We start from the raw sequence: 23,000 nt of genomic DNA, 5'->3' as shown, positions 1-23,000 counted from the left end.
AATGGACTTTTCAACTCTCTGTCCCAGTTCATGCTGCAGTGTCTCAATAGTGCCCCCTATGGAACAGGAAAGAAACTCTCAGGTTCTTCAGCGTCATACTTCTGCTGCTGAAATGTGCTGAATGTCCGAAAATGTTGCTTCTTTTCTCTGAAATCAGTTCAAACTGTGACTCACTCCTTCCTCGACCTTCCTCATTTTCCTCTGAAAGTTAAAAATATCCTGTTTGTCTTAAAGCAACAAGTTCTGAGTTAAACTTTAATGGTTCCTTAAAAATGATCATTTGTTGAAAGGTTTCTGTTCTGCAGTAGATTACAGAGATCTGATTGGTTGGGAGGTTCTTCTGCTCGCCCAGGGTTCTGCAGCTTCAGATCGGCCCCCTGAGGACAGCAGGCTAACAGGAGGCACCAAATGTCCACTAAGTGTCCACCAATGTGTCGTGCATGTGTCATATCCTTCGCTGTAATGTTTCTGTAAGGGTCAGCTTCAGATCCGGGCCGACCTTTGTCTCAGAATACCTGAGCTGACTGACTCCAAGAATGATGAAGATGATTCTACCGCTGATAAATCACTTCATCAGTCATTAACAGGTAGACGGACTCTGTGCTGCATCCGGACCCCGTCCAACCAAAAGCACAGAGGCAGCTACATCTGTTGTGGAAGCATGTGCATCTCCTTCAGGTCTGAGGAGGAGGAGCAGCAGCAGCAGGAGGAGCAGGGGGAGGAGGTGATTTGAGGAGGAAGTTTGTCTCCTTCAGTCAGATTTGGTCTGACTTCAGCGTGAACAACAGAGAGAGAGATGTGGTTCCATTCTGTGCTGCTGTCGATCGCCCTCAGCTGCTTCTGCTCAGCCGGCGGTAAGAAAAAACTTTTTATTTTGTATTTTATACGTTGTATGGACGTATATGTTTTCAAAGCTGCTGTCAAAGGCTCCTTCAGGGTTAATATGATGTATTCAAATGTGAAGGAGTTACTCCTGTGTGGGCACCATGCTAACAGATAAACAGGTAACGGGTCCTGTGTGCAGTAGGCTGCAGTGATTTGCTGTGTGCATCATGGCTGCTGAAGTTGAACTGTATGACCACCGTGTTGGTGCACAGAGCTTTGCACATACACCTGCCTGTAGTAGCTGTCTACTGCCACCAGGTGTCCTATTTGTGTTTTTTAGTGGTTCTGGTAGAATTCCACCTACACACAGCATCACACACGCAGCGACACACCGTTAGACTGCACTCTTCATCGTAGAATCTGGTTGGCTTGTCTCTAATCCCTCAATCTAGACCTGTTGTTTCCAAACTGGGGGGTGCGCCCTCTAGGGGAAGCCCAGACCCCGGAGCCTCTGCAGGGGTTGTAGCAGGGCAAATAAATGACCCCCTCAGTTCCACTGGGTGTTGATGTGCCCACACTGCACCCCCTGCTGCTGATCGCTGTCACTCCAGTCAGTATGTGAGGTCCCACCAGTTTCAGAGCATCCCAGAACAGACCGTCTGCTCCCAGAACACACACACACCGAGTTCTGGGCTCGGTCGGGCACCAGAACAGCAGAGAGTCTGGATTTTGGATTTGGACTCTGACTCGTGAAGAAATACAATTAAAGCCAAAAAGACTGAACACAGCTGTTCCGCAGTTCAATCATGTTTCTGATAGCGTGAGGAAAGGTTATTGAGGGATCCCACTGCATTGTAGCCAAATGTTCAGCAGAGGGATAATATTGACCAACGCAAAGCACCAGTCCAGTATTTTGTTCGTTTGGTCCTTTAACAGCTGGACTTTGTGATGGACTCAGACGGAAACACTGAGCCTGTGTTTCTTTTAAATCAGTTGCAGTTATGTGTCCGATACGTTTTATAAATACTACGAGAGAGAGTGGATGTAAACATGTTTCCGTGGTAACTAGTTCCTCTAACACTCCCACAGAGTCCTCAACAAAGAAGAAGTAAGACAAGGAAGTGGGAGAAGAGACCCTCACACACTGAAACACACACACACACATAATCCCTGTGTGATTCACTGTGTGTGTGTGTTTGTGGTCGCTGGTACAAATGTGTTTCCTGACTATCTGTGGTTTCATCACACCCCCCCCCCCCCCCCCCCCACATACACCCACACACACACCGAAACCTCGTAACTGCAGGACTTTCTCCAAAAGCTCCGGTCTGTTGGTGTGAAAACCTCGAACAGCAGAAGGCTGATGACATCAACCGATTCTCTGTCTTCCAGTTCAGTGAGACAGGCTGAGAGACTTTCACACCAGGTATAGCTGGGATCTGGGTCCAGGCTGGGATCTGGGTCCAGGCTGGGATCTGGGTCCAGGCTGGGATCTGGGTCCAGGCTGGGATTGGGTCCATGAATAAACTGTGGTAGAGTGCTGCCCCTCCGTGAATATGATCATTCATATGAGTTGAGATGTATGAGGGAGCAGACTCGCACTGTTCTGAGTGCAGGGGTTTTTGTGGGTAACACTGCTTGTGTTAAGTTCTTGCTTTGGAGGGAGGATGAGCGGACACTGAACCGAACTTAAGTATAAGAGTATTCCTTCGATCAGACCAGTGTTTTGTGTTTTTACCTTGACACGTTTCAACTGCTTCCTGCAGTCTTCTTCAGAAGTCACATGATGTTACGTGTCTGCCAGCTGATTTGATGCAGGTTGTGGCACCATTCTGCCACTGAAGTAGTAGGGGAACAGTGCCAGTGGACAGACGGGCGACAGACAGGCGGACAGTGGCCAGTGGACAGTGGCGCTGTTCCCCTACTAGAAGATGACATCATCTGTTTTAATAACAGCTACTGCTCAACTGATCAACACCTGAACTTAGTCTGTAACAAAGGGGGGCCGACACACACACGCGCACACACACAGACGCACACACACAGACGCACACACACACACAGTTTGTGTGTTAGTTTCACTTCTTGGTTTTGCCGCTCTGATTGTGAAACTCGATGATGTGGATTTCCAACTGTCACATGAAGCTTCACCAAAAATAGTTTCATCTGCTTATTGATCACAGATTGATCAGCCTGATATCACTGACTGATTGAACATTCAGCAAGTCACGGCTGATGACAGCTTTAATCTCACCGTCTCCAGACTCAGAGACTCTGGCGAAGCTTGAGTTCATCCTCCCCTTTGTACATCATCAGGAAACAGACCTGAGGCCAGAACCACGTCTGTGTGTACACCCGTCTGTCCAGCCGTCTGTCGCCCGTCTGTCCAGCCGTCTGTACGCCCGTCTGTACGCCCGTCTGTCCGCCCCTCTGTATAGATAGAGAGAAATACTTAATCCCACTTAATTCCCTGCAGAGGTTCCCCTGGGGATATTAAGGTTGCAGTTGCACGGCAATATGGTTACCAGTTAAAATCATTTTATGTCCACCTGTCGAAAATAATCTATACTTGGAAAAAGATGGATAAAAAAACAAAGTTTAAAGGATCAAAATTGTTAATGGGCAAAGACGATCATCCAGCACTGACCGTCTTCATGTGAAGGTATCCTGTTCTGCATCACAGGATCACTGGAGCGGTGAAGTCTGCGATCTGACAATTTTCGGAAAGCAGAACAAAAAAAGAAGTGCATCACAGTCGGTCAGGATAACAATCGTGACACAACATCGTCTCCAAGACAACAGGGCTTTTAATCTGGAAATCACAGGAACATGAATGCTGTACCTTTTGACTTGAGTCGTCTTCACTGCAGGTGAACTTCACGACTTCCAGGCTGCTGCCATGACGATGGGCAATGCCCAGTCTCCTGGTCAAGCAGACGTTGATCCTGATGGGCCAAGCCCCACCTCTAAGTTGTTGGAGCTGGTCCAGAATCAGCAGCAGGAAGATGTGTGGAGGACAAAGGTCCTAAATCTCCTGACACAACTAGTCCTGATCCAGAAGGAGGTTGCTAAACATCAGGAGCAGGCGCTCCAACAGCTTGGCATCCTGGGTGCACAGGTTGGTCCAGTTTAGCTCAACTATAGTTCAGCTTGTGCTTAGTTTTTCATGAGTGTAGATAAGATGTATTTTTTATTTGTAAATTTAGTTCAGTTTTATTTTGATTATCTGGTCTGAATCCCGAACGGTCCTCTAACAGAACCTGTGTTCTGTCCTTAGGGATCCCAGCAGATCCAAGATCTGCACAACTTGGCTCGTCACCAGAGTCTGCTGGTTGAAAACCATCAGGCTTTACTGCTGCAGACGTCCCGCATCGTCACTCATCTGCAGGAAATCACCAAGAAACCAGCTGCTCCAAGCCAGTGAGGACATGTGACCTCCCACAGGCGGCCAATGAGATTCTCTCATCCTGCATGACTGTTTTTATTGACAATGAACGTAAATGTTCTGTATCAATGAGATAATAATCAGCCACTCAGTAAGCTAACAGATTTAAACTCATCACTATGTTTCATTAAATCAACAGAATAAAACAAATCTAAAAAAGCTTCTTTGTTGTAAATCAGCTGTGATTTCTGCGAGTTTCTTCTGGTTTAAATAAAGTTTGACTGTTTCATGGCTCCATTGCTGTGGTTGTCCTTTGTGTCCATGTGTGAGTCCCAGCATCATGTTGAGGTTATTCCACCGTAGAGGTGAGGTTACAGCTGCTCCTTGGTTTCTTGAATTTGCCTTGGGATCAATAAAGTATCTGCGCAGGCAAACCAATCAAAACTTTGGCAGTGGGATCTCCGGGTAGACTTTTCAGTTTTGGCCTCTGACAGCTGTTGGCTGTGTGTTTAGTTCTGTTCTGACGCACACTTGTTTACTTCCTTCAGAACCTATTGGTCCCCCATTGATCCAACTAAACTCCACCTTCCTACCAAATCGATCCAGCAAAGTTCTGACTGCCGGCTTCCCATTCAGGCTCAGTTGCCATGGTAATGGATCTGTCTACTGGTCCAGCACTGCATTCCGTCTGCTGTACCAGGACAAACTGCAAAACCCTGTGGAGGTCAGGAAGTCGGAGCCCAGACACACTGGGACATACCACTGTGGGTACACCAACCGGAGCCTGGACCACCTGGACGCCAGGATCCACCTGTACGTCAAAGGTAAGAGAAGTTACGCCCCCACCAGTCGGAACATCTCACTCAGCTCAAAAACTCAGCTCCTTGTTTCCCTCTGCTAGACCTGGACAACCCAGCCAGCATGTTCGTCACTCCTCGCAGCAGCATTCCCACACTCACCGAGGGTCAGGACTTCCTGTTCAGGTGTCTGCTGACTGACCCGTCTGTCACAGACCTCACCTTCCAATCAGAAAGCAAACAGGGGGTCCTGCCTCCTGGTATGAATGTGACATTCGACCCCCAGAAAGGAGTCCTGATCCGAGACCTGAAGATGTCGTTTAGAGGAAGCTATGTCTGTTCAGGCTGGAAGGACGGAAAACAGTTCAAATCCAAACCCTTTGACCTGCTGGTGCTGCCTAGTAAGACCTGTCTGACGCTCCACCCATCTGCCTTTCCATCTGTCTGACTCTCCACCTTTTATATTCTCCATCTGTCCTTGTGTCTGTGTGCAGAGCACCTTCCCCCCTCCCTGTCCCTAAGTCAGAATGAAGCCGTCCGTCTGGAGGGAGAGCTGTTTGAGGTTACCTGTCTGAGTGATAATCCCTCCCACTTCCTCAGCCTCACTTGGACACACCCAAAAATTCAGGTGAGCAGTCAGAGGTCACCTATGAAACTCCTGACAAACTGTGTGCTGATTGGTTGTTTGATTTGTTTCAGAAGCTGAACATCACTGAGACCCGTCATTACAGGAACAACCACCTGTACATCAACAGCACTATGACTGTGTCCGCTGTGACGCAGACACACAGTGGACCGTACACCTGTACGGCTATCAACGACGCTGAAGCTGCCACAGCAACCGTACAGCTCAAAGTGCTGGGTAGGTAAGCATCAACACAATGGGACATGCACGTTTGGGATTAATTCTTTTTCTCTGCTTTATCAGATCGACCCTACCTGAGGATCTACCTGCAGGTGATTCCGCATGCTAATGCTAACACCTGGGCTAGCACTGTACATCGCAATGCTAACATTAGCAGCATGCCAACTGAGATTCAGGAAGAAATAAAAGCTAACATTAGCAGCACATCTTTGGAAGTGAATGAGGAGCTGATTGCTAATGTCAGCTCTACAAATACAAATGTGAATGGGGCTAGCAATGCTAACATTAGCGGGAGCAGCAGAGTGGAGGTGCATGAAGGTCAAGACGTGACCCTGACCTTTGTCATGGAGGCATATCCTCCAATCAGGGGCCAGCACTGGATGACACCAACACACATCAACAATGACATTACGGCATGCCAGGAGAGCTACACTGCCAACGGTTACAGGTTAGCATGCTAACATTTGCAGGCTAATATGCTAACATGACCTAACAGAACAGGACTTCCTATAGCAACAATTTCAGCCTTACTTTTTGTGTCTGTGTCCCGTTCTTCAGGATAAGTGTGTGTTCAACATATGAAAAAAGCCTGTATATAAATGACAGCTGTAAATGTTTAGTCTTAAAAATGGATTACAGGCTTCACTGAACCAGTTTCAGTTTGTTCCGCCTGGTGTTTTACGTCATTTCTGTTCGCATCAAATGAGCCTTTAGATTTGTGTTTTAACATGATGGTGTTTTTTTACAGGATGGAGGGAAGCCTGCTGCTGCGGCAGGTGCGTCAGAAGGATCGTGGTCAATACTCTTTTCATTTTTCGAACTCTTTCTTCAATGGCTCCCAGAGTGTTGACCTTCGAATCTACCGTGAGAAACTTTCCCTCATTGCTGTCTTCCCCTCCTGAAGTCAGCAGATGATCTGTTTTCGTTTATTTGTGTGATCAACAAGCATCAAAAGTATGTTTTAATCCTTCAGGCCCTCCGACGGCTGTCATCACTTTGGAGGGCAACACTCTGACCTGCAGCAGCTCTGGATATCCACTGCCCACGGTCCTCTGGTTCACCTGTCCAGGCATCCAGCACACGTATGTAGCAAACAGACAGACAGAGCCTCCTGCAGGCAGCAGGGACCATTACAAACACATGAAACTCCTTCACCTTTCCTGCAGGTGTATCAACTCCTCCGTGGCTCACCTTTCTTCAGCCAATGTGACCTCACAGGAGGAGGAAGAGGAAGTTAGGATACACCACCCTGTGTCACTGGGTGATGATGTCAGCATTGAGTGTATCGCCTACAACCTTGTGGGAGACGCTCGGGATATGTTAAGATCTCGTAAGTGTCGGAGCAGTAAAGTAAATACATTCATTATCAAAATCTGTAAAGGGTTAAAATCTTTCTCAATCAACTGATCAGCCTTGACAGAAACAAAAACTAACCTTTCAGGTTCGGCAGGAGCTCACACCGTCTTCACGCCAACTCTGATTGGGGCTCTGAGTGCTGCCGCCATCCTCCTCTTGCTCCTATTGGTTGTCTTCTACAAGTACAGACAGGTGTGTTCAGTGATCTACACAACAACAGTTGTTTCTCTGGATTCATTTGCCATTTGCTAATCTTCTCCTACCAGAAACCCAAATACGAGATTCGCTGGAAGATCATTGAGAGCACCAATGGCAACAACTACACCTTTGTTGACCCCACCCTACTGCCATACAACCAGAAGTGGGAGTTTCCCCGAGACAAACTCCGCCTCGGTATCAAACATTAGCACACCGGGTGATGTTCAGACACTGAAAATTGACCGCCCTGCCTCGTGTTTTTTGATGGAATTTTGGCTTTCCTCCCTGTAGGTGCTGTCGTGGGTTCAGGGGCATTTGGGAAGGTTGTTGAGGCAACAGCATACGGTCTGGGAACAGACAATGAGGTCACCAGAGTTGCTGTTAAGATGCTTAAACGTGAGTCCACAAACCTTCACATTCATCATCACCATCACTGCTGCAGTGCCGTGTCGTATGATCATCTCATCTTATATGTTTATCAACAGCAAGCGCCCACTCAGAAGAACGCGAGGCTCTGATGTCAGAGTTGAAGATCCTTAGTCATCTTGGTTACCATGACAACATTGTCAACCTGCTGGGAGCCTGCACCCGTGGAGGTGATGATGCTTTTAATAATTGATTATCAGCCTGAGCCTCAGCAGATCCGTCTGTAGTGATGTTGGTGTTTCTTTAGACCCAGGTCGTCGATCGACAGCATTTGGAATATGTTAGTGAAGATTCTCTCACACGGGTCATAATGTCTCCTCGCTAAAATGAAGGCAATGTTTCTGTCGAGAGAAGGTTTTATTTGCTATTTATCCCTGAGCCAGGCTGTGGCAGATCAGCAGGGACGGTGAAATCTGAACAATCATGTTGAATTCTCTCTGAACCCCTGGACAGGCCCCATGCTGATGATCACAGAGTACTGTAGTCACGGTGACCTGCTAAACTTTCTGAGGGCACACGCTCAGGACTTAATGGCATCCATGTTCAGCCTGGATCAAGTGGAGGAGGAGGCTTTCTACAAGAACCTGGCCACTCGTCACATCAGGCTCCGCAGGTGCAACAATTTCCCGCCTCATCAAACTGACTGATGTTATTGATAAAACATGAATTTGTTTCTGTGTGTCATCACAGAACAACAAGTATGTTCAGTTTGGACCAGAACACGTTATGTTCCAGGCGTACTGTACAGCAGCCTTTGTGTGAATTTTTGTACAATGTCTGATGTGAGTCTGTTCCCTTCACATGTGTGGTGCAGTGACAGCGGCATCTCGTGTTGTTCAGACTATCAGGAGATGCTGCCGGTTCTGAGTCCAGAACAAACACAGGGGGGTGAGAAACTGACCTCATCTGTCAGTCTAATGTATGTGTGTCTGTATGTCTGTGAGGTTACACCTGTCCGTCTGTCTCTCAGGTGTGAAGACAGGCTCTCTGTCTGTCAGTGACCTCATGAGGTTTTCCTACCAGGTGGCTCAGGGTCTGGACTTCCTCTCCACCAGGAATGTAAGAACACACACAGTGGACTCCAAATGATCTGGCTCTCATTCTCACCTGTCCCTGTCTTCCTCAGTGCATTCACAGAGATGTTGCAGCCAGAAACGTCTTGCTGACCGACCGTCATGTGGCAAAGATCTGTGACTTTGGTTTGGCCCGAGACATTCGCAATGATGACAGCTATATAGTTCAAGGAAACGTCAGTGCCTCAGCACAACACAGTGACAACAGCAACATCACACACATAACAACACTGAGGCAACAACACTTTTTGTGTGCTTTACTTTGACAGGCCCGTCTCCCAGTGAAGTGGATGGCCCCAGAGAGCATCTTTCAGTGCATTTACACTGTGCAGAGCGATGTCTGGTCCTATGGAGTCCTGCTGTGGGAGATCTTCTCTCTGGGTAATTATGTTGAGTAATGTGTCTGTGAAGGTCCTCAGTCATCCAGGAGTATCCAGCATCTAGACTTGTAGAGTCCTCTTGAAGACGTTCCTCTGCTCCTCCATCAGCTCCATCAGCTCTAACAGTTGGTGGGAAACATGGTTTATATGTGGTGGAGGAGCTCAGTAAGGGGTCTGTGCGAGACTCCATACTGAGCTGTGTTGGTCTGACTGATTGTGTCTGCTGTGTCTAACCACTGAGTGATAAAGCGGCTCGGAGGAGCAGAGAAAGCGCTACGTCCAGATGCTCCAACCTTCTGAATGGCAACAATGGATCATCTTTTTGACCAGTGTTGAGGCTGATAGAAATGTGCAGGGTCAGATGCACCTCCTGCTGTCTGTTTACCTCTTTAGGCAAAAGTCCATACCCAAACATTGCAGTGGATACCAACTTCTACAAGATGATCAAAGATGGCCGCCATATGGAGCAACCAGACTTCGCTCCAGCTGAGATGTGAGCAGTTCAGCTGACATGGGACTGTTATTTTAAATGTGCAGCTCACCTGGCATCTCTTCTCAGGTATCAGCTGATGACTCTCTGTTGGAGTCTGGAACCCACTGACAGACCAACATTCCACATGATTTGTCAGCTCATCAACAGTCTCCTCCCCTCCACCAATGACACCACAACAAATCACAGCACACAGGTAAATGTGGCACTGGGTTTTTGAGCCCTCAGTGATGTCTTGCAGTCTAAGGACTCATACTATTGATTGTCTCTCCTCAGCCAACATACAGGAACATCAACGAGTGCAGGGAGGAAGATGAGGATGAAGAAAAGGAGGAGACCAGAGGAGGGCTGAAGACAGAACAAGAACAAGGTAAGAATTTACTAATTCAGACAAAGAAAAAGTTGAAAAATGTCTGATTGTACTTCTTGATATGCTTAGACCGGCCCAGTGACGATGGCGAAGAGGAGGAGTCAAGGAATAAGAACATCTACCAGCTCTCCTGATGCTCTTCTTAAGTCAAAAACAGAACGTATCTTATGATCAAAGACGGCTGCGACAAATTAAACTTTATTTACACATCCAAACAGAACCGAAACATAGGACAACAGTGCCTTTCAAAATAAAAGCTTGTTTTTCTTTTATATACATCAAACCTTGTGTGTACAATTTAAACCTTGTGTTTTTTTTAATGAAATAAGAACTTTCATCTTTCAAACCTCATTTGTGCACCGGAAATGTTCTCAGATTGATATACTGTTATATATATATATACACACACTTTCTGTTACCTGTCAGGTGAGAGCAGGGGGTGGGGCCACTTCACAGTAGCTTTTTCCTGACAGGTTTATAGCTGCTGGACTTTAGATTGTGATAAAACAGCAGGAAGAAGCTGCCAGATTATCAGGTTAATGAGAGCATCAGAGCAACGCACATGTTAACGATTTATCCATGTTTTCTGATAAAGATATTGACCCATGGCAGGCATACACTGTATACTTTCTGTAACTGTGATTTTTAAATGATTCATAAATTCATTTAAATAACTTGCATGACTTTTCTGTGGTCTTCCATTTTAACTGAGAGTCTCTGAGTGAAAACCTGCAGACAGGAATCCTCAGAATACAAATCTTTTTCTCTTTTTAGCAGATTTAAAGTAAGTGGTTAGAATCATTCATCAGTTAGAATGTCAAGAACCTGATGGTTCTGTTCTTTGTTGTTGTTCAGCCAAGTCCTTGGCTAGGTAGCAGTTGGAGTAGCAAGTGTTCATCTATAATCATAACAGTGACTCAGCAGCAGAATGATTATGTTTATCTCGTCCTTCTCCTTTGTCCCAGCAGCAGACCCATTATCAATAATTATCAGCTGTACATTGATTACAAGTGATTAATCACCCTCAGCCCATTAAAGGTGGCTCCGCTAATGTTTGATCCACAGTTTTTCACCTGAACAAGAGAAGCAACCAGAGAACAGCAGCAGAGGAAAACATCTGATTGGAGGTCAGCAGCCGGTAAACAGGTAAGAGCTGCTGTGTCTGAAACAGACTAATCATCTGCAGACCTCTCTGTCCTGTCTCCCTCTTCTCCCCTCTCTCTCTCCTTCATCCTCTCTGTCCTGTCTCCCTCTTCTCCTCTCTCTCTCTCTCCTTCAACCTCTCTGTCCTGTCTCCCTCTTCTTCTCCTCTCTCTCCTTCATCCTCTCTGTCCTGTCTCCCTCTTCTCCTCTCTCTCTCTCCTTCATCCTCTCTGTCCTGTCTCCCTCTTCTCCTCTCTCTCTCTCTCCTTCATCCTCTCTGTCCTGTCTCCCTCTTCTTCTCCTCTCTCTCTCCTTCATCCTCTCTGTCCTGTCTCCCTCTTCTTCTCCTCTCTCTCCTTCATCCTCTCTGTCCTGTCTCCCTCTTCTTCTCCTCTCTCTCCTTCATCCTCTCTGTCCTGTCTCCCTCTTCTTCTCTCTCTCTCTCTCTCCTTCATCCTCTCTGTCCTGTCTCCCTCTCTTCTCCTCTCTCTCTCCTTCATCCTCTCTGTCCTGTCTCCCTCTTCTTCTCCTCTCTCTCTCTCCTTCATCCTCTCTGTCCTGTCTCCCTCTTCTTCTCCTCTCTCTCTCTCCTTCATCCTCTCTGTCCTGTCTCCCTCTTCTTCTCCTCTCTCTCTCTCCTTCATCCTCTCTGTCCTGTCTCCCTCTTCTTCTCCTCTCTCTCTCCTTCATCCTCTCTGTCCTGTCTCACTCTTCTTCTCCTCTCTCTCCTTCATCCTCTCTGTCCTGTCTCCCTCTTCTCCTCTCTCTCTCTCCTTCATCCTCTCTGTCCTGTCTCCCTCTTCTTCTCCTCTCTCTCTCTCCTTCATCCTCTCTGTCCTGTCTCCCTCTTCTTCTCCTCTCTCTCTCTCCTTCAACCTCTCTCTCCTGTCTCCCTCTTCTCCTCTCTCTCTCTCCTTCATCCTCTCTGTCCTGTCTCCCTCTTCTCCTCTCTCTCTCTCCTTCATCCTCTCTGTCCTGTCTCCCTCTTCTTCTCCTCTCTCTCTTCTTCATCCTCTCTGTCCTGTCTCCCTCTTCTTCTCCTCTCTCTCCTTCATCCTCTCTGTCCTGTCTCCCTCTTCTTCTCCTCTCTCTCTCCTTCATCCTCTCTGTCCTGTCTCCCTTTTCTTCTCCTCCTCTTCCCGGCCGAGTGGCAGGTCCTGCTCAGGGTTTCTTCCTGTTATAAGGAGTTTTTTTAAACTGTTGATCTTAAGGGGGTTCAGGCTCTGGGTTGCTGTGAAGCTCCTTGAGACAGTTCTGGTTGTAAAATGAGCTGTATGAATAAAATTGAATTGAATTGAATTCCACCAGCAGGATGAAGAAGCCTCTGTCAACTTTGGAGGTCCTCCTCAGCGTCATTTCCTCACTTCTAATCCTCACTTGTGTTGGACTCGTTGTGGTTTATTGGATCAGCTTGAAGCCTGAAGGTAAAAGCCGTCTAGTCTTAACCAGCTTTTCAGGTTGCATGGTTTATAGGCTACACAATGTGTGTGTGTGTGCTAGGTGCCATGGAGCCCGTGCAGCTGGCAGGCCGGATGGTGATCACAGAGGGAGCTGTATTCTCTGAAGCACTGAGGAACTCCAGCAGTCAGCAGTTTAAATCTCTGGCCTTCGATGTCCAGCAGCTGGTGAGATGACTGGCCTTTATTTCTTTTATTTTGTAGGTTAACAGTCAGCTGCTTTTGTTTTGAAAAAACACTCTGCAGGTATTTTTTCTGTACAGTCATCTGATCACTGACTTCTGATTGGTTGACAGGTGTCTGAGGCATTCAGTCTCAGTGAGCTTCGACAGCTTTACAAGTCCTGTCGTGTTCAATACTTCAGGTCAGATTCAATCACTGTTCAATCAGTATTAAGCAATGACATAATTACAATGGACCATTGACATATCTCCATCATCACCTTTAACCTCCATTTTATTGATTGATTGATTGATTGATTATAATTACCTTATACATGTTATTGATCTCTGTCCTTAGTCAGGGCAGTGTGGCAGTGACCTTTGACCTTTGGTTCAATCAGCTGATCAGTGTGAAGGAGGCAGAGCAGCAGCTATGGGCGGGGCTTCAGGAAGCCAATGGCAGAGGCCTGCTAATTGACAAAAACAGCATCCAGATCATGGGTGAGTCACAGTAAGGTCCTGCTGTGACCACACTGAGGTTACACTGAGGCACCTCACAGAAGACTGACCTCAGGACTTTGTCTCCTCAGACACATTTGTTGAGACGACAAGCGCAGCACCAAGCCTAACGACAGCAGGTGGGACACTTTCATGTGCTGCACCACAGATGTCCACTTTGTTTTCCATAACTCTGCTCTTTGTGTCCAGTATTGTGCCCCCCCCACCAGACCTCCTGTGAGGATCGATCAATGTGTGTTCCGATCGATCGACTGTGTGATGGAGTTGATGACTGTCTGGACGCCTCAGATGAGGCTGCTGCTCTCTGTGGTCAGTGGATTTCTGTACAACAAGCAGCACACTTTTACCATTTACAACTTAAACAATCAGCAGAAAGTGGGATGCAGTGGTGACTGTTCAGGTGTTCAAACTGTCTCTATAGCAACATCGTGTGATGGGCAGTTTGTGCTGAGAGGATCGAGTGGTATTTTCAGTTCAGCAAAGTCTGAGATGTACAACAGTAGTAGCTTCTGTCGCTGGATCATCAGGTAAGACAGTAAGACCCTGTAACACACTGTGACATCCTCTGTAACAGCCCTGTTGTTACAGGGTGGACAGAGGACTCTCGGTGAAGGTTCAATTCCATCATTTTGGACCAGAGGAGAGTATGGATACTGTGAAGCTTTATGAAGGAGTTGGACCAAACAAACTGCTCATAGGTGAACTGTTTATGTGTGTGTGTGTGTGTGTGAAGCATTTTACTGGTCTTAAACGGGTGTCTTCAATCTAACTACGCATTTTTGACATGTTCATATGATTGGCAGCTAAGGTCTCAGGCTCCACCCCTCCAGGGACTGTGTGGTTACCAACTGACCAATCAACGGTGGAGTTTACCTCTGATGACGTCAACAATCTGTCAGGGTTTAATGCCACCTACCACAGTGTGAACACCTCCAGCCTGTCTAGTAAGACGTGCCTGCAGCACTGAGCGGGTCTCTGAGCTGAGTGTCAGCACTAACCGATGTATCTCTCTGCTCAGACCAGGAGAAGCTGACCTGTACCTTCGAACAGGGCCTGTGTTTCTGGTGGCAGCAGCTGGACGATGATGATGATGACTGGATCCGAACCAGTGGCTCCACATTTCCTCCACTAACTGGCCCAAGTGTTGACCACACGCTGGGCAACGGCTCAGGTGAGATTAGGTCTATGAGTCAAATAGATGTAGTTTGAGAACGTTTCATTGACCTGTTTGTTTTGAACGGTCAGGTTTCTACATTGTCACTCCTTTGAGTCCCGGCCAATGGCTTAAGAGCTTCAGGATCCAAAGCCTCCCTCTGACTCCGTTCACAGTGCCCATGTGTCTGGGCTTTTGGTAAACTGCGGGAAAAAATCACATGTTATCAATAGAAAGTGGACGAATACTCAGAGAAACTTTGGCAGCAGCAGTAGTTGAAGAAGCTGATGTCTCTGCAGGTACCACATGTTTGGAGAGGACGTTCACCGACTCCGAGTTCTGCTGCTGTCACTTCCTTCTCATCCCAGTCCTGCTGTTACTGTAGTGTTCCAGAGGGACGGAAACTATGGTGACAACTGGAACTATGGTCAGGTGACCCTCAACCTGACATCTGAGGCCACGGTCAGTGACAAGTAGTCTGCAGATCACATATTCAGCTGAGCAATAACTGATCAATAGATGTGACTGCAGGTGGTGTTTGAAGCTCTGAAGGAAGGAGGAATGATGAACGACATTGCTCTGGATGACATCACTCTAATGGCTGAACCCTGTGACCCTGCCCCTCCTGAACCAACCAATGTACCACCTCCAACAACCACCCCTCCTATACCAGGTGACACACAGACCACACCCCTATCGGGTGATGCACAGACTTGTGATTTCTGACCTATGTCCCCTGTTCGGTTCAGCTGACTGCGGAGGACCATTTGACCTCTGGGAGCCAAACTCCACGTTCAGCTCACCAAACTACCCACACTCCTATGGAGACAAGGCATCATGTGAGCTTTTTCTGCAGCTTGTGAGATGTTTCTGTTTTGAGCTTCACCTGTCAGCCGTGTGTACATTACCCATGATGCTTTGCTGCTGCAGGTCTGTGGACTCTGCACGCCATCAAGGGCCACAACATCCAGCTGCACTTCCTGGACTTTGATGTTGAGGCAACCTTTGATGTGGTTGAAGTACGGGATGGGGTGGGGCCTAACTCCACATTACTGGGTGAGGGAAAGTTTTACCCATCATGCTCTATTATCTCTGACCTCACTTCATTCTGCCTGAGTTTTGAACTCTTTTCTTCAGCTATCCTCACCGGCAGCGATGGCCCCGCCAGTGATTTGTTCTCAACAACCAATCAGATGACAGTGTGGTTCTTCACAGACAGTTCAGGTCACGGCCGAGGATTCAGAGCCAACTTCAGCTCTGGGCTCGGTCTGGGGTCACTAGGTGAGCTCTGGCTCATTGGTCAAAGGTTAGACTGCATTTGAACAAAGGACTGATTTGATATGTGGATTCATGACGGTGGTTTGTGAACAGCTCCATGTGAAGGTGGTCAGTTCCAGTGTCAGACAGGAAGTTGCATACCTGCTAATGGTCAGTGTAACGGTGAGGTTGACTGTCCTGACGGCTCTGATGAGGCTGAATGTGGTGAGTCAGAAGAATCAACCTTTCAGTTACATCATATGGTGTCTCTGGGTCAGCTAGTATCATCATTGTCTCGGCATCCGTCAGCAGTGTCTTTCAGTGTCTCTCTGGTGTCTCTGTGTCCCACTGTTGTCTCTCTGTGTCTCTCAGTTTCTCTCAGAGTCTCTCAGGTATCTCTCAGTCTTCTGCTGTGTCAGTTATGTTGCAGGTAAACGGTTCCAGCCTCCTCAGGTTTCAGTTTGTCTCCTCTCTACTCACTGTGTGTGCCGACACCTGGAGCACTGCCCTGTCCGATTTCATCTGTCAGTACCTGGGCTACAGGTACCTGTCAGGGGCTGACTCAGCCTGTTTCATGTGATAGTTCTGGTAGAAACAACAGATTTGGTTCAGGACTGGTTCTGACTTCCTGCAGGTCTGGAGAGGCGTCTCTGCTGCCAGCTCTGCCACAAGATTCACCGTTTGCAAATATCACCATTACCAGTAATGGAACACTGGAAACCAGCATCAGGTACTCAGAACCAGAACCAGAACTCAATGATTTTGCAGTTTCTTCATGATGATGGCTGCCATGCGTCTGATGTTTTACAGTGAAACTTGCAGGAGTGACAGAGTGGTTTCTTTGAAGTGTAACAACCAACGTGAGTACACTCATAAGCGCTGAGCATGACCTCTGACGTTTTAAATGTAAAGGGGTGAATGTGTGTTTCAGCTTGTGGTTTCCATCTGGACACTAACGTCAGCAGAGAGTCGGCCCAATCCGAAGACAGGGAACCTGGCTGGGGTGATTGACGAATTTTGACTTTGACTTTTTTGAAACCGAAGTATTGATGACCTGATCTGAACGTGGTTCTGATCTGACACCTGTGCAGATCGAGTTGTGGGTGGTGTTAATGCACTGAAGGGGGCGTGGCCATGGATGGTGTCACTGCATTGGAAGGGACGTCACGTATGTGGAGCCTCACTCATTGGCAGTGATTGGCTGCTGACTGCTGCACATTGTGTCTATGGGTGAGCGGTTCGAATCACAAATATCAATAGTAAAAAGGCAAACCCACACCTATCCACACACACCTGGACAGGTGAAGGGGCTCCCTTCATCTGTTGCTGTCAAAGACAGAGTGTTTACGTTACATACTTGTGCCATTGAATTCTACACACTGCTGCCATCTGTTCTGTGTCAGGTTCCTGTGTGCACCATGCTGCAGGTGTGTGTGTGTGTATGCACATATTGTTGCTGCAATCAATAAGTACTTCAGGTGTCCACTCATGTCCACAGGAAGAATGTCCACCTGCAGTACTGGTCAGCTGTCCTCGGACTTCACTCTCAAAGTGATAGAAACCCAGAGGAGGTTCAGACGAGGGAAGTCGACCGCATTGTAATTAACAGGCAGTACAACAGACGCAGCAAACAGGCCGACATCGCCCTGATGCATCTGCAGCAGCCAATCAACTTCACCCGTCAGTGAACATCTGAGCATTGTGTGAACAGAGATAGTCACCTGATACAAAACATGACTCTGTTGTGTGTGTGTGTGTGTCAGAGTGGGTCCAGCCCGTGTGTTTCCCAGCTCAGAATGTGACAGCAGGAAGAAAATGTTTCATTGCTGGTTGGGGAAGAGATGCTGAAGGTAAGACATGAGGACAGACAGACTCTGTGACCTCCACAGTCCAAATCTCCCTGTGGGGAGCTTTTTACTGGTCCCACTGTGGGATCGGTCCAGTGCTCCCACCCCCCTTTCTTTGTCCACCTGTCTGTCTCCCAGGTTCTCTTCCTGACACCCTCCAAGAAGCGGAGCTCCCCCTGGTGGCTCAGGATCAGTGTCAGCATTTGTTACCTGAGTACACCATCACCTCCAGCATGCTGTGTGCCGGATACCCCGAGGGAGGGGTTGACTCTTGTCAGGTAAACCCTCACCCGGACTGTACATGAGGCTGAAGTGAAGCTAAGAGGTGCTGGTCTGAGTTCTGGTTGGTCAGTATGCCGATGGTTTGTTTAATCATAAACAAAATGTCTTCAGGGTGACTCAGGTGGTCCACTAATGTGTCTCGACGATGGACAATGGAATCAGATCGGTCAGTCTCACACACACACAAACCGTTTTCCGAACTTTCAAAGGTCTAAAATATGCTGCCCTCTGATTGGATCCTGACAGGTGTGACCTCATTTGGGATTGGTTGTGGACTTCCTCAGAGACCTGGAGTCTACGCCCGAGTCTCTGCCTTCACATCCTGGATCGCCCAGACCCGTCGCTCCTCTTCATCATATCATTAAGCTTTAAAAACTGAAATGTTTTGAAATGTTTCTGAAATATGAATGATCAGCTGAACACAGACGATGAAAACATTCAGAAGATAAAGAAACAAGGCCTCATTTTTAACAAATCAGATGATCATTTCTGTAAAATGTTGTGTCACTTCCTGCTTTTCCTTGTTGGTACGCCGTGTGAGACTCACAGATGAGCCTCGATCATCATTCTTTCTAAGAACTGTGATTGGTTTTAAATGCAAGAATGCAAAAGCTCTTCAGTAAAGTCTCCTCACTGCACAGCTGGCTTGAACCTCCGTCTGACGCTTCTGTTGTTGTTCAGCTACCTCACTATTAGCATGGCGTCCTCCCCTCCCTCTTCTTCTTCCTCAGTACACACCAGTTCTATTTTGGCGCTGTGTCGTGCCCAAGATGCGTCACTTTACACCAACCAGATCCAGCGGACAGGAAGTCCGGCACCAGGACACCAGAGTTTTCAGTGGATTTTCAAAATAAAACACTGTGAACCTGAGCTCTGGCTGCAGCCGGCAGAAACACAGCGATGTAGGAGGAGAGGTTCATTTTGGAAAGAGAGAAACAGCATTTAATATCATATAACATGCCTTTGATAAGGACCCCATCAGAAAGGAGGAGGCAGGCAGAGGAGCAGCAGCTGTTCTCAGAGTGGAGGTGAGGAGCTGCCCTGTGTGTACATGTGTTAAACGTTTCAGTAACTGCTCTGTAAGCCAGCCTGATACATGTAGAGAGGACAGGAACCATCAGGAAACCAGGCAGGGTACTGTGAATCTGACACACAGCGCTTCAGCACTGTAGGAATCCAAGGTAACAAGTGAGGAGAGAAGATGGAAGGAGTATTTTAGGGAGCTGATGAATGAGGGAGATGAGAGGGAAAAAAGGAAGGATGAAGAGTGGAAAGGCACTGAGGATGAAGAGTGGAAAGGCCGGTCCTGATGACATTCCTGTGGAGGTGTGGAAGTGTCTCAGACAGCGGTGGAGTTTCTAACTAGTTTGTTCAACAGGACTTTCAGAGGAATGGAGAAGAAGTGTTCTCGTGCTGATTTTTATATCACAAAGCCCGACTAACCTTTCGCCCTCATAGTTATGCTGCTGTAGGCCTTCACTGCTTGGGGAACCCCATGACCTGCTGAGCAGCTTCTCCTGGTTCCTTCGCTCTTCCTCTGCCTGTCATCCTGCCTCCTCCTCTCCGTGTTAAAGGGGAGTGTTACTGCCACTGTCTGACCGGCGGTCAGGCTGTGGATCTGGGCCTTTTATTGTGAAAGATGCTACACAGATGAAACTGAGTTGTCTTGAACTGAAGGTGGCGCTGCAGGTTTGAATGTCTGTTGTTGCTGTTTGATCCAGCAGGTGGAGCAGCAGCTTGATTCTTCTTACACGGCAGACTACAGAACAGAACCACAGATCCAGTTATTGCTGCAAAAGAAGACTCCGGGCTCCTAGGGGGCAGCATTTCCAATGTGTGACGAAACAGACGAAGAAGAAGCAGAAGCAGCAGAAGAAGAAGCCGCCGCTGTTTGTGTTTCTGTCTGCGTCACTACAGCATGAAGACGCTCTGATACCGAGCCGAAGACCCGGGCGGACCAGGACCGTCTTAAAACAACGGAAGCAGCACAAAGAGGCTCAGTGACCCGGAAGTGACTTTAGGGGCCGTCGGCAGGCACTCCGATCCAGGTGCGTAACAAAATCAGCTGATTTAACATCTTCACATCTTACTTCGAGCCTCGTCACAGAGATTACATCATGGCTGAGTTGTGACGTTTGATGCCGCTGACGCCAGGTTTTTACAGTTGACCGTTAGCTTAGCAGTTAGCCAGCGTGTAGGTAGCATGTCTGTTTACAGCCGGTCGTCTCCGAGCTGCCCATTCAGAGGTCCTACTCAGGATCTACCGGTTTAAGGCCGAGAGGTTCAGATGATGCCGGTTCGGGCAGCTAGGTAGCGGAACAGCCGAGAGGTCCATCGTACTGTTCACTGCTGTTATCTTTCATTGATGCGTAGATCTTCAGAATGAGCACCCAAAGACTAGAGCCGAAGAAGGAGGGCGAGGAGGAGGACTTCTACGACTGCCAGGAGAGCTGGCACCCTCCTGACCTCAGAGGAGAGGAGGAGGAGGCGCAGAAGGACAGCCAGCAAGACACAGCAAGGCTGGAGGACTTTCACACAGAGACAAGCAGACTAACTGATAGAACAGATGACATGGAGGAGACAGGAGGACGACCGGAGGTGGAGAAGCAGGATGACAGGCTGGAGGACGAGGAGCAGGGCCACAGTCTACAGGAGGACGAGGAGCAGGGCCACAGTCTACAGGAGGACGAGGAGCAGGGCCACAGTCTACAGGAGGACGAGGAGCAGGGCCACAGTCTACAGGACGAGGAGCAGGGCCACAGTCTACAGGACGAGGAGCAGGGCCACAGTCTACAGGACGAGGAGCAGGAGCAGGGCCACAGTCTACAGGAGGACGAGGAGCAGGGCCACAGTCTACAGGAGGACGAGGAGCAGGGCCACAGTCTACAGGACGAGGAGCAGGGCCACAGTCTACAGGACGAGGAGCAGGGCCACAGTCTACAGGAGGACGAGGAGCAGGGCCACAGTCTACAGGAGGACGAGGAGCAGGGCCACAGTCTACAGGAGGACGACACAGAGATGGAGAAGGGGGTTGGCCGAGGAGTTGAGTTTGACGACGACCTTCTCAGGGAGGTGGAGAGGGAGCTGACAGAGGAGGAGAAGGAGGTAAACACGTTTACCAGCTCTCACGAGTTGGGCTGAGTTTTAAGAGTGTTCGCCTGTTTTCATTAAGTCTTTCTCTAGGTGCACACGTGCTGCAGTAAATGCCAGCTCTGTTTCTGTTTTAGAGTCGACGGCAGCAGAGTCTGACTTTAAAGGAAAAAGGAAACGACCAGTTTAAAGTTGGAGGTGAGTTTAGACCACACAGCCACGCCATGAACCAGCACAGGACCCGTATGTGAACCAGTATGTGTTCCTGCAGACTGGTCCGAGGCGGAGCAGAGCTACACGGAAGCCTTGGGATTATGTCCAGTTGGTTTCAGCGGAGAGAGAGCTGTGCTGTTCTCCAACAGAGCTGCTGCAAGACTGCACCAGGTAACATGCTAACATCACGCTAACATCATGCTAACAGCTCATCCAGGGCCGTGTCTGGAATCATTCCCTACTTATATAAAATGTGAATTCCACAACACACCATGAAAGGTAGGGACAAGGATGGTGGCTACATTTACTGCAGCAGAGGAGATGATGGAGCATGAGAGGAGGGCTGGTGTGTTTAATGTTTGGTCCCCTGCAACAAACTTCTTCTAGAGAGCAGTGAACCAACGTGTGCATCTGCTAACATGCTAACACCAATGTAGAGAAGGGGCCTGGCTGTTGCTTGTAATGCTAACTGCTAGAAGGCTGCCTTAATGCTAACAGTGTGTCTCTGTCAGGATCTGAAGGATCAAGCCATCGCAGACTGCAGCAGAGGTGAGTGATCACACTTTGCTGACTGCTTCATGATGATTTGCTGTTTTATACTGATTGATGGGCTTTCTGGTTGACATAGCTATAGAGCTTAATCCAGACTATGTGCGGGCATTGCTCAGGAGGGCGGAACTTTATGAGCAGACTGAGAAGTTGGACGAGGCTCTAGAGGACTATAAGAGGGTTCTGGACCGGGACCCAAGCCACACCGGAGCCAGACAGGCCTGCATGGTAAGTTCACTCTCACCTGGGAAAAACCGGGCCAATTAAATGACAGGAGTCTTTCTAAATCTAAAAGGATGCACACCTGTCTCTTGTCTGTCTCTTAGAGGTTGCCTCAGCAGATTCAGGAGAGAAATGAGAGGCTGAAGGAGGAGATGATGAGTACGTACTCACCTGAGTATACCCTCACCTGTTGCTCTCAGCACATTAGCTGATAAATGATCAATAATCAGTATCCTGTGATTTCTAATAACCCCTGTGTGACTGCTGAACTGCAGGTAAACTGAAGGACCTGGGGAACATGATCCTGAGGCCATTTGGACTCTCTACCAACAACTTTCAGGTGAACCAGGACCCCGCCAGCGGCTCCTACTCCATCAACTTCACACAGAGTCCGGACAACAACAACAGATAACATCCACCAGTGGCGTCACAGGCTGGTGTGCTCAGCTGTCTATAAGTGACGTGTTGACAGAGATCCCTGTTATTGATGACTTCTCTCATGTTATTCAAATAAAATCATTAAGAGGGGAGCTGGTGTTTGCATTTTGAAGTTTTGATTACTCAGTTCCATTTTTATTTGTATAGCAGCTGTCAGAATTGCTTCACAGAGCCTGACTCCCAAACGGTGGCAGGAAGAAAGCCTGAGCACGACCCAGCTCATAAGAGGTAGACGGAGAGGAACAGACATGCAGCAAACATTCACATTACAGAGAACACGTCAGGATGTGGACGCTGTCAGGTTGACACTATTGTTTGTATTGTAGCTGATGTATCATGAGAGAGGGGAGACAGCAAACGGTTAATGACGTCAATCATTAGTATCAATCAGGCTGATCAGGAGAGGAGGGTGTGGATCATGTGTGTGCCCCCTAGCAGCACAGGTTACGTTTCTTTGTATTATCTTACTGTAGCTGCTCAGCACACTGTGGATGGGTCCAGTCC

The 23,000-nt window shown here is 48.1% G+C and overlaps 3 protein-coding genes across 6 annotated transcripts; all 3 read left to right on the top strand.

Moving 5' to 3' along the window:
• Positions 1–299: 299 nt before the first annotated feature.
• csf1rb (colony stimulating factor 1 receptor, b) lies at positions 300–10,516 on the top strand. 2 transcript variants are annotated; one of them, XM_028422533.1, is made up of 22 exons: positions 300–854; positions 4,759–5,034; positions 5,112–5,408; positions 5,502–5,635; positions 5,710–5,869; positions 5,936–6,320; positions 6,621–6,736; positions 6,846–6,954; positions 7,039–7,202; positions 7,314–7,420; positions 7,495–7,621; positions 7,718–7,822; positions 7,912–8,022; positions 8,306–8,465; positions 8,667–8,740; positions 8,823–8,911; positions 8,979–9,101; positions 9,195–9,306; positions 9,699–9,798; positions 9,865–9,991; positions 10,072–10,165; positions 10,235–10,516. In XM_028422533.1, the coding sequence occupies exons 1-22, from the start codon at positions 797–799 to the stop codon at positions 10,297–10,299; spliced, it is 3,093 nt and encodes a 1,030-aa protein (XP_028278334.1). In that variant the 5' UTR covers positions 300–796; the 3' UTR covers positions 10,300–10,516. The 2 variants fall into 2 exon arrangements, with proteins under 2 accessions (XP_028278334.1, XP_028278333.1); XM_028422532.1 differs by having other exon boundaries at positions 304–854; positions 5,707–5,869.
• Positions 10,517–11,207: 691 nt separating this feature from the next.
• Positions 11,208–18,595, top strand: tmprss15 (transmembrane serine protease 15). Of its 2 annotated transcripts, none has more exons than XM_028422534.1 (28): positions 11,208–11,311; positions 12,617–12,732; positions 12,809–12,933; positions 13,062–13,129; positions 13,285–13,427; positions 13,517–13,564; positions 13,635–13,754; positions 13,867–13,972; positions 14,034–14,143; positions 14,249–14,389; positions 14,464–14,616; positions 14,691–14,796; positions 14,898–15,060; positions 15,130–15,271; positions 15,348–15,437; positions 15,529–15,654; positions 15,736–15,879; positions 15,970–16,080; positions 16,275–16,398; positions 16,490–16,585; positions 16,666–16,715; positions 16,787–16,858; positions 16,947–17,085; positions 17,354–17,535; positions 17,619–17,705; positions 17,841–17,980; positions 18,096–18,150; positions 18,231–18,595. In XM_028422534.1, the coding sequence occupies exons 2-28, from the start codon at positions 12,621–12,623 to the stop codon at positions 18,347–18,349; spliced, it is 3,072 nt and encodes a 1,023-aa protein (XP_028278335.1). In that variant the 5' UTR covers positions 11,208–11,311; positions 12,617–12,620; the 3' UTR covers positions 18,350–18,595. The 2 variants fall into 2 exon arrangements, with proteins under 2 accessions (XP_028278335.1, XP_028278336.1); XM_028422535.1 differs by having other exon boundaries at positions 11,246–11,311; positions 12,620–12,732.
• Positions 18,596–19,830: 1,235 nt separating this feature from the next.
• Positions 19,831–22,588, top strand: ttc1 (tetratricopeptide repeat domain 1). 2 transcript variants are annotated; one of them, XM_028422104.1, is made up of 9 exons: positions 19,831–20,032; positions 20,358–20,606; positions 20,637–21,089; positions 21,212–21,272; positions 21,346–21,458; positions 21,800–21,836; positions 21,916–22,064; positions 22,163–22,217; positions 22,334–22,588. In XM_028422104.1, the coding sequence occupies exons 2-9, from the start codon at positions 20,367–20,369 to the stop codon at positions 22,468–22,470; spliced, it is 1,245 nt and encodes a 414-aa protein (XP_028277905.1). In that variant the 5' UTR covers positions 19,831–20,032; positions 20,358–20,366; the 3' UTR covers positions 22,471–22,588. The 2 variants fall into 2 exon arrangements, with proteins under 2 accessions (XP_028277905.1, XP_028277904.1); XM_028422103.1 differs by having other exon boundaries at positions 19,834–20,032; positions 20,358–21,089.
• Positions 22,589–23,000: the final 412 nt, after the last annotated feature.

The sequence above is a fragment of the Parambassis ranga genome, chromosome 14, assembly GCF_900634625.1.
Source record: "Parambassis ranga chromosome 14, fParRan2.1, whole genome shotgun sequence".
In the NCBI taxonomy this organism is placed as follows: Eukaryota; Metazoa; Chordata; class Actinopteri; family Ambassidae; genus Parambassis; species Parambassis ranga.
Note: the sequence above shows the minus strand (reverse complement) of the source record. Positions and strands in the feature narration are given on the sequence as shown.